Genomic DNA, 10,867 nt, shown 5'->3' with positions numbered 1-10,867 from the left:
TTAGCTTTTCAGAGCATTCACACATGGTTGGCGCCTGTGGCGACACCTACAACGTCTTGACATGAGGAAAGTTTCCAACAGATTTCTCATACACAAACAGCAGTTGACCGGCGTTGCCTGGTCAAATGTTGTTGTGACGCATCGTGCAAGGATGAGAAATGCGTACCATCACGTTTCCGACTTTGATAAAGGTCGGATTGTAGCATATCGCGATTGCGGTTTATCATATCGCGACATTGCTGCTCGCGTTGGTCGAGATCCAATGACTGTTAGCAGAATATGGAATCGGTGGGTTCAGGAGGGTAATACGGAACGCCGTGCTGGATCCCAACGGCCTCGTATCACTAGCACTCGAGATGACAGGCATCTTATCCAATGGCTTTAACGGATCGTGCAGCCACGTCTCGATCCATGAGTCAACACATGGGGGCGTTAGCAAGACTACAACCATCTACACGAACAATTCGATGACGTTTGCAGCAGCATGGACTATCAGCTCGGAGACCATAGCTGCGGTTACCCTTGACGCTGCATCACAGACAGGAGCGTCTGCGATGGTGTATTCAACGACGAACCTGGGTGCACAAATGGCAAATCGTCATTTTTGCGGATGAATCTAGGTTCTGTTTACAGCATCATGATGGTCGCATCCGTGTTTGGCGACATCGTGGTGAACGCACATTGGAAGCGTGTATTTGTCATCGCCATACTGGCGTATCACCCAGCGTGATGGTATGCCATTGGTTACACATCTCGGTCACCTCCTGTTCACACTGACGGCACTTTGAACAGTGGACGTTAGATTTCAGATCTGTTACGAACCGTTGCTCTACCCTTCATTCGATATCTGCGAAACCCTACATTTCAGGAGGATAATGCACGACAGCATGTTGCAGGTCCTCTACGGGCCTTTCTGGATACATAAAATGTTTGACTGCTGCCCTGGCCAGCACATTCTCCAGCTCTCTCACCAATTGGAAACGTCTGGTCAATGGTGGCCGAGCAACTGGCTCTTCACAATACGCCAGTCAACACTCTTGATGAACTGTGGTATCGTGTTGAAGCTGCATGGGCAACTGTACCTGTACACACCATCCAAGCTCTGTTTGACTCAACGCCCAGGCGTATCAAGGTCGTTATTACGGCCAGAAGTGATTGTTCTGGGTACTGATTTCGCAGGATCTATGCACCCAAATTGCGTGAAAATGTAATCACATGTCAGTTCTAGCATAATATATTTGTCCAATGAATACCCGTTTATCATCTGCATTTCTTCTTGGTGTAACAATTTTAATGGCCAGTAGTGAATATTGCTTGTAATACCTCCCACTGTATTAATGCTTTATTTATTTATTACAATTACCTGTCCAACAGTATCCAGAAAATATTCAGAAGATAGAGGTATAGAACACTTGATAACTTTGATTGTACTTTGTGGATATAATGAATCCCAATACACATAAAACTTTCTAGCCAATAGAAAAATCCACAGATTCGGTACAATGGTTATTTTATTTATACCTACCAGTGCAAAGCTATGTTAGACTTACTCATATAGCATAATATACAACGCGCTACCTTGCGACCCAGGGAGGCGAGCCAGGCCCAGATTTAATCTATGTGGCAGATTAACGAGCGTGTGCTGGTACATCAACCATCCTGAATGTGGTTTCTAAGTGGTTTCCACAAATTGCAGCTTAGAGAAAAAAAAACAGTTAAAATACGGTAAAAAATATTTTAATTCGTTAGTTCAGCTTGTATCCTTGTCTAAGACAAAGTTGAGACTCAGAAAGTCTCCGACAAAATATAATTACATCACATCAATACAAAGAACAAAATTTACGCGAATCACAGACGGCTTACACGATTTCCGTCTATTTGGTCTCCTTGAGGACTGTGGAGTCAGGAAGAGCATCTAGGAACAATGTTTGGTAATAAAATAAAAATTTAACAAATCCTGAGCAAGTGGACCCCATAGAAGAGGGAATAAAAGCTGTAGAAAAGAAGAAAGCTCTTTAGTGGGCGAAATATTGGATTTACCTATCAAATTGATCTAATTTCTTTGTTTGTTCTATGTTTAAACTTCTGTATCACCCCGTTATTCCTTTTCTCTTCTTCTTCTTCTTCTCCTTCTTCTTCATTTTTTTACTATCAGATGTCGAGCATTAAGCATTACCCTGTTGTAATGGATTGCTGTAAATATAAAGTGGATATACAAACTGTATAAAACAAAATAAGGAAACAATTAAACGTCGTGTCGACAACAGAAACATCACAGATAAAGCACAGAGTCAAATTGAATAAGGAAGCATAATGATACCAGCCATGTTCTTGTTTAAGAAAACACTTTGGCGTTCAGCCGTTGTGATATTGGAAATTGAATTCATTATTGTTACAACGTATGACAGCTCTTTTATGGTAGAAATCTGTCACAGTATCATGAGCTCGATGGGTTGATATCGCTCAAGAGAGTGCAGTGGCTTAAGGTACTATCCTCGTATTCCAGAGAAATGGAAACTAAATACAATATTTACAAGTTAATACGAGTATTTATAATAAAGTAAAAACAGCATCATTTTCCGTAGTTTCCTCAAAGTGATTAAGTAAAATCCAGTGATATCTCTATTGTAAAATATACTGCTTATTTCCATTCCTTTACTGATAGTCCTGTTTTAATTGCGTCATCAACCAAGTGTTTAGAATAATTTTCATTTGTCTTTCACCTTCTTCCCACAATAACGCCCCATTGTTATGGGATATTGTAACTCTGTATGATACCAGAAAGTGTCAGATGTTACACTGAGTATGACTTGTTCACAACCTCTACGCCGCTGTTAATGGTGGACTTGCTTTACATTGGTACTACATCACAACTATAGGAAGTATTAGCTCCATATATCGTTATTACAATAACTATTGGAACTTTTTCCCGATGAATCATGACCTTATTAATGGAGTGTTCACTAATGCGTGTTACACAACATGAGGCGGTTATCACCAGACTGCGTCACAACAATATACTATCACAACGTCACTTGTTCCATAAGACAGACGCACTCTTGTGCAGACCAGCTGCCAGATCAGAGGGCCTACCAAATCAGAGTGCGATTCTTCATACTGAGAAATGATTTCAAAAGCGAGCACAGATATAACAACGTTGTTATAAGCGTACTTCCCAGTTCCTAAAGGCAGCTGAACGTGGAAAGTTTGGTCTCCACAAGGCCTACCCACAAATGGAGCGTTAATGTTTCTTCTCCTTCGGCCTTGCTATGATGAACAGTCGTCGCGCGAGACAAAACAGGGCACCAGCAACCGCAGCCACTGCCAGCAGCAGGAAGGCGATGACGTCGAGCAGTAGCAGCTGCCACCAGTGCAAGTCGAGGGCTGCACTGCGCATGTGCGGGGCCCCCTTGTGACGTATCACGTACTCCACCCACCACACGGCGCGCTCCACAGAGTCCGCTTGGTGCTCACGGAATATCGACGACAAAGTTCTCATGTTCTCTCTATACCTACGGAGCAAAACAATATTATCAGCATTTCTCTCTTCCTACAATACCTCTTAGCTCTGAATGTTCAAGAATTGTTTGAAACTGATCAACATGGTCTGCAAGGAATTACTAAACTTATTTTTCAGAGTAAACAGCTATGACTCTAAGTGATAAGGACCAGTTTGTGGGATGTGGAAGGTAAATACGAAGGTAATCCCAAAAGTAAGATCTCCTACTTTTTTATAAGTACATAGACCTGTTTATTTCTACAATCATACAATGAAGGCTTTCACGACCGGGTGGTACTGTTGTTGATAATTCTTCCGGGTTATATGGCCGTGGTCCATGGAATTCTTCTATTCCTAACGTTTCGTCCAATACTACGTTGGACATCTTCAGAGGTCGACTGGTCTTGCTGAGTCCTGCCGATTGACGAGTCGGGCGTCGGTGAGCGGCCTAAATACCGAGGAAAGTGGGCGTGGTCTAGCTTGCACATAGTAGCAGAGAGAAAACTAGTCAAAGATAAAATGTAACTATCGATAATAGTCCGTCATAGATAAAAATCACTTATCGATTCTGTAACGCCACTGTCCATATCTCGCTTAATTTCAAGGCCTCTTCTTTTCTATTAAAATTATTTTCATGTTTATAAATTTCAATAGCCTCCCTATACAGAAATTTATAAACATGAAAATAATTTTAATAGAAAAGAAGAGGCCTTGAAATTAAGCGAGATATGGACAGTGGCGTTACAGAATCGATAAGTGATTTTTATCTATGACGGACTATTATTGATAGTTACATTTTATCTTTGTCTAGTTTTCTCTCTGCAACTATATGCAAGCTAGACCACACCCACTTTCCTCGGTATTTAGGCCGATCTCCGACGCCCGACTCGTCAGTCGGCAGGACTCAGCAGGACCAGTCATACCTCTGAAGATGTCCAACGTAGTATTGGACGAAACGTTAGGAATAGAAGAATTCCATGGACCACGGCCATATAACCCGGAAGAATTATTTCTACAATGGTTTACATTAGTTTACAACTTGAATATTCAGCTATTTTTCGACATGATCAGAATTTCTGTCGATGCAATTTTGTAGACGCTGTGGCAGTTTTTGTACGCCCATGTCATACCAGCTCGCCGCCATGTTGTTCAGAAAGTTATGAACCTCTTCTTTCATCTCGTCGTCGGAGCTGAATCGCTTTCCGGCCAAATGTTCTTTTAACCTAGGGAACAGGTGGTCACTGGGAGCCAAGTCAGAACTATAGGGTGGGTGGGGGGATTATGTGCCACTGAAACTGTTGCAGGACAGCAATAGTTTGCCGTGCAATGTGTGGGTGAGCGTTGTCATGGAGAATGTGTACGCCCTTACTCAACATTCCTCTTCTCCGGTTCTGAATTGCCCGTTTGAGCTTTTTCAGAGTCTCACAGTACCTGTCAGCGTTAATTGTGGTCCGGGCGATTCAGCTCCGACGACGATGTGAAAGAAGGGGTTCGCAGCTTTCTGAACAGCATGGCGGCGAGCTGGTATGATATGGGCATACAAAAACTGCCACAGCGGCTGCAAAAACGCATTAACAGAAATGGTGATTATGTCGAAAACTAGCTACATGTTCAAGATGTAAACTGATGTAAAGCACTGTAGAAAGAAACAGGTCTATGTACTTATAAAAAAAATAGGAGACCTTACTTTTGGGATTACCCTCGTATTTTGTCGCCACATAAACTTGAGGAAGCGAAGAAAGGATGTAAGGTTAGAATTTAGACAAGGGTAGTGCTGTTATGCTAAAAAACGAAGAGAGGATGGAATATTAGACTTCAACATTTTGTTGATGTTGCAGTAATTTGAAAATGTGAACCACATAGTGCTAGGTTGGTCACGGAATCGACCCTGACCTCATCAAGAAACAATTTCTGTGTGCTCTTAGACCTGGAGCGAGTACTGCACCTCAACCATCGTCCCAGGCAGCTCAGTAATATGCTCTAAACACAAATGACCTTCATAGCAAACAGTATATTTTAGTCTTCAGCGATCTTTGAAGGACAAAGTGCACTGTTAAATGTTATGTGGTTGGTTAGAAAATTATATGTCCCACACATGAGTTGGACAATATTAACGATATGGTATAGAATAATAAAACTACGAGAAATCCATATGAGCTGTTGTATAGGGTCACTACCAGTCTACTGAGCCTGTTGAGAGATTCTTCGGGAACTCAGGTGGGAATCCTTGGAGGGAAGGCAAATCTGGCTTTGACGGACACTACTGAAAAAATGTAGAGAACGGGCATTTGAGCTGACTGTGGAACCGTTTTACTGCCACCAACGTACGTTTCGCCTAAGGACCACGAAGATAAAATAACAAAAGTTATGGCTTTTACAGAGGCGTATAGGCAATCGTTTTTTCCTCCTCTATTTATAGGTGGAACAGGAAAGAAAACGGCTAATATTGGTACAAAGTATCCTCCACCATCTACCATATGGTATCTTTCGGTGTACGTATGTAGTTTTATACTTAGATGTATTACAGGTTGATGGTATCCTGCTGCTAAGGTTATTTGTGTTTATCGTAGTTTCGATACGTTTTTACGTGTTTTGTTTACTTATTTAGGAAGACAGACATGTCTGATAATCATTAAAGTAAGAAAAGTGTTATACCCAAAGACTCTTTTGAATTCTACAAATTTTAAAGACAGGTTTGCTGTCTACTTCAATCTGATTCACACTTCATTATCATGAACATGTAGCCTTATAAATATCGAGAATTCTAACCTCCTTACTTCCATTCACATGCTATATTAATTTTCAGAGTGATTCTATCTACTGTACAGAACTGAATATACTGTGTTTTTGGGAAATTAGAGGATAGTAGTTGCAGAAAACCATTCAGTAATTTTCTGAGAAAGATAGTTAACAACTTCTTCTGTTACTTTGTCTTCAGTCAGACCAGTTATAAAACTCGTGTCATCTGCAAAAGGTACAGGGTGGTTATAATTAAACTTTCGCTGCTTGAGCCAGTGTAAACCGAAAAGTATTTACCATATGAGTTCCCAACTTCATAGGAATGATGTTCAGACTGTGCAGTCAGCAGCGTTAGTGTCCTAACTTGCCGTTAGGCGCCAGTACTGGTACGGTGACGCAGGGTTGAAACAAAAGCATTATCGTACGTTACTGTTGCAGACGGTCAATACGGGTCTGGACAATGTGAGCAGGGCTTCATTTGTAAAGCTGTTACAAACCTCTGGAAATTACTTTTGTGCCACTTACAGTTCCAACAAATGACCAAATTTCTTTCAGTTTTGGTGATGGTCCAGCGATATTTTGCTACAGGAGTTATTGAAGGCTTCGCGAAATTCCTTTTGATAGAAGAAGCATGTGAAACTCTACAGGAGGTCTGACTACGATTTGCCCACCCGGAGCGCGCTCGCATTCCCCGAGTGCAGCCAAGTCTGCTGAGCGCTCCGGTTTCCCCCATCACAATGTTGCTCAGAGCAGGTGTATGATTGAGACGGCTATATGCAGAAGGGTGCACAAGCGGGAAACTTAGGAAAACGTGTTTGCAACACGTGCTTCTAAGAGGACAATATTTTAGTATACTTTTATACAGCAGGATTTTATGACTAGTGCGTATTTTCAACTTTTTAATTTTCTACTAAAGCATTAACATTATTACTTAAGTAAACCAGCCCGTTAGAAAGCCTTATTATTTTCGAGAAAAGAATTGACACCGCAGTTTCTGAACGACAGCTATGAAGAGAAACATTGGTTAAAAATAATGTTAATCAGTTGAGATCGATTTGCAAAAGTGAATAAATAAAACATGATTTTGCGACTAGTTGCTGCATATTTGGTAAAATTGTGGTTTACGGTCGCTGCACGACTTGAGAACCACATGGAGCCCACCATTCATAAGAAACATTAGTGTTAATACAGTGAACAGAGGCCGGCCGGCGTGGCCGAGCGGTTCTAGGCGCTACAGTCTGGAACCACGCGATCGCTACGGTCGCAGGTTCGAATCCTGCCTCGGGCATGGGTGTGTGTGATGTCCTTAGGTTAGTTAGCTTTATGTAGTTCTACGTTCTAGGGGACTGATGACTTCAGAAGTCCCATAGTGCTCAGAGCCATTTGAACAGTGAACAGATACACAGAAAGTTTTACATACAGGCGTTTAACATTAGGCTGTGATATTTATAATTTCGATTTTTGAATATTTAATATATCTATAATCATGCCAATGGCCTTGCCGCAGTGGCTACGCCGCTTCCCGCGAGATCACCGAAGTTAAGCGGTGTTGGGCGTGGTCGGCACTTAGATGGGTGACCATCCAGACCGCCATGCGCTGTTGCCATTTTTCGGGGTGCACTCAGCCTCGTGATGCCAATTGAGGAGCTACTCGACCGAATAGTAGCGGCTTCGGTCAAGAATACCATCATAACGACCGGGAGAGCGGTGTGCTGACCCCACGCCTCTCCTATCCGCATCCTCTTCTGAGGATTACACGGCGGTCGGATGGTCCCGGTAGGCCACTCGTGGCCTGAAGAAGGAGTGCTTTTTCTATCTATAATCATGGTTCGTGATACAGACAAACACATGGAGTTATACAGATTACAATTTGATAAACCTGAATGTTGGTGGAACTCAGTCAGTTTCGTAGCAGGAAAAGGAATTCGTACACCTAGATCAGCCAAACATTGGTTGAACTTTAATGGTTTACCTGTGCAGTGGACGATATTACTCTTGGAGTAGCATTTTATAAAAGTTTTATAAATTCGTATCAACTCAAGTTGGAAAAGATTAGGAACATCAGCAGCCAAGAGCGAGAATGGTCCGACAAAAATAGCGAAATCAGACTTCAGTCTTACAAAGTTTTGCAATCTCTTTTGAGAACACATGATGAAATGTTTCAGTTACTGAAACGTAGCCAGGCATGTTTAGTCCACAAATGAAAGGCTTGAATTCCTCGAAATATTCGATATCATGAACTTGAAGGTAATTTTTCTGTAGGATTAAGTTTTGTTTGATAATGTCAATCGTGTCCGCCAATTCCGTTACCAAATAATTCGCCACCTACATTAAGATAATGAATTCAAATATTTGGTGAAGTTCATCACAAGAGATTTTGTTGCTACTTAGTTTTTTTTTCCTAATGGCCGACTTCAGTTCAGCCACCATGTACTCTCGTCCGTCAGAAGACGAGGTCAGCACGTCGTCTTTGTGGGCGGTGTTGTAATGACGTTCCAGTGAGTGTTTTTTTTTCAGTTCATAATAATGCGATGGCAAATTAAGCCCTTTGAGTGCCTTTAAAAACGACACTAAAAATTAGGCACTGAATGTAGTTGCGTCTCCACTTTTTGTTTTTTTCGACAAGTGCGTAGACGCCACACTACTCGTAATGCAGAACGCAATTTAATTTAACACAACTGAAGACTTGAAATAAAAAAAGGCTAAGTGCCATAATAGGGAATTTTGAGGTCTTGGGTGAAATGCAGTCTCCGGGTTCGATTCCCGGCGGGGTCAGGGATTTTCACTGCCTCGTGATGACTGGGTGTTATGTGATGTCATTAGGTTAGTTAGGTTTAAGTAGTTCTAAGTTCTAGGGGACTGATGACCATAGCTGTTAAGTCCCATTGTGCTCAGAGCCATTTGAACCATTTTTTTTTTTTTTAAATGTAGCCTACAGTCCAAGCCCCATAATGTAGAAAAGGCTCAAACTGCCATGAACAAAAATGTGGTACCAAATGCACTCAATACAATTACGGGTTTAACAGGCACTGCTGTTAACATATAAAAGACTCTACGTTCCGCGTGTTTGCCCCTTAGTGTTGGATAAAATGACGGCGTCAGCAGATGTTTATAACAGCCTGAGTGGAAAGAAATGACAAATTAAAGGAGAAAGTACTGTACCAGCAATGAGGAAAAAGCTGGAAAGTGGAGGGAATGATACATAAGTTCAAATGATAAATGTATTCCTGCAGAAGCTCGTCCAGCGCAGGAGGTAGGTCTCATCACTGATCGCTAACATACACCATAACTGGGCACAATGTTTATTCTTTATTTGCCAAATGACCTGCTCCAGAAGATGTGAAGGACACGATACATCAATCAAGGAAAAGAAAGCCATTCATTGTCAGTAACATGAATGCATCTGCCTTCTTACATTAACGAAAAATAGAAAAGAAAAAGAAAATGGCTCTGAGCACAATGGGACTTAACTTCTGAGGTCCCCTGGAACTTAGAACTACTTTAACCCAACTAACCTAAGGACATCACACACATCCATGCCCAATGCAGGATTCGAATCTGCGACCGTAGTGGTCGGGCGGTTCCAGACTGTAGCGCCTAGAACCGATCGGTCACCCTGGCCGGCTTTGATTTCAAGAAAGCTCCGGATTGTAATATAAACACAGCAAGTCTAAACATATCCAGAGTACAGTAGCTCTCGTTGGATAAACATAAGACTCGTGTAGTTAAAACCAGGAGGATGGGTAGGGTATTACTATTTTGAAACTGGAAATTTGTGGTAAGTTCTATGGGACCAAACTACTGAGGTCATCGATCCCTAAGCTTACACACTACTTAATCGAACTTAAACTAACGCTAAGGACAACACACACACACAGAGACACACACACGTCCGAGGGAGGACTCGAAGACCGCACGGCTACCCAGCGCGGTTCACTGTTTTGAGAAAAAGTGTACGAGTACACGACCTCAAGAAATTGCAACAAGCCCCATCTGCGAAGAAAAGAAGACAGATTTGAAACGATGCAGTACGTGACAAATAATGACCAAATACAATTTTATGTAAGAAGAATTATTTTTACTATCTTTTTCCTGGGTATTGAACTAGAGCACTTACAGCCTTTTATCGCATTCCCTCTTTAAGTAAGTTTTTCTTACTATAACAGTACAATGTTTGTAATTTCCTTTGGAAACAGGATCCATATTGTGCTTAACTTTCAAATAAAACACGTTGATACTGCCACGATAGCCATTAATTGTCTTGTATACTTAAAACTCTTTTTCCTCAAATTCACGATTTTGGGACTTTTATTTCACGTCTTCAACTGGTCTCGCTAGCAAAGCGCTTGGCTTTGCTCTAGCGGCGTTCGTTCGTAGCCTTCCTGTTCCTTCCCCTCCTCGACCCTCAGCACTTTTCGTCGCTGGGCTTGGAGCGCTGAAACCTTTATTATGAGACACGCCTATCTTATACAAGTCTGCACCAGCGTATCAGCGCGTACAAGTCTGTAACTAACTGCCAACTTTTTCGTTAGTCCTATTACACGACACACTTAACGTGTCAGTCTGTACCGGCTCCTCAAGATGGTTCAAATGGCTCTGAGCACTATGGGACTTAACATCTATGGTCAT

At 41.8% G+C, this 10,867-nt stretch overlaps 1 protein-coding gene across 1 annotated transcript in view; it reads right to left on the bottom strand.

Moving 5' to 3' along the window:
• Positions 1–1,600: 1,600 nt before the first annotated feature.
• The window catches only part of LOC126237287 (UDP-glucosyltransferase 2-like), a 115,657-nt gene continuing 106,390 nt past the window's right edge, over positions 1,601–10,867 (bottom strand). The window contains exon 7 of the mRNA XM_049947233.1: positions 1,601–3,512. Within this exon, the coding sequence (XP_049803190.1) occupies positions 3,242–3,512 (271 nt within the window). The 3' untranslated portion in view covers positions 1,601–3,241. The remainder of the gene's footprint in view (positions 3,513–10,867) is intronic.

The sequence above is a fragment of the Schistocerca nitens genome, chromosome 2, assembly GCF_023898315.1.
Source record: "Schistocerca nitens isolate TAMUIC-IGC-003100 chromosome 2, iqSchNite1.1, whole genome shotgun sequence".
Lineage (NCBI taxonomy): Eukaryota > Metazoa > Arthropoda > Insecta > Orthoptera > Acrididae > Schistocerca > Schistocerca nitens.
Note: the sequence above shows the minus strand (reverse complement) of the source record. Positions and strands in the feature narration are given on the sequence as shown.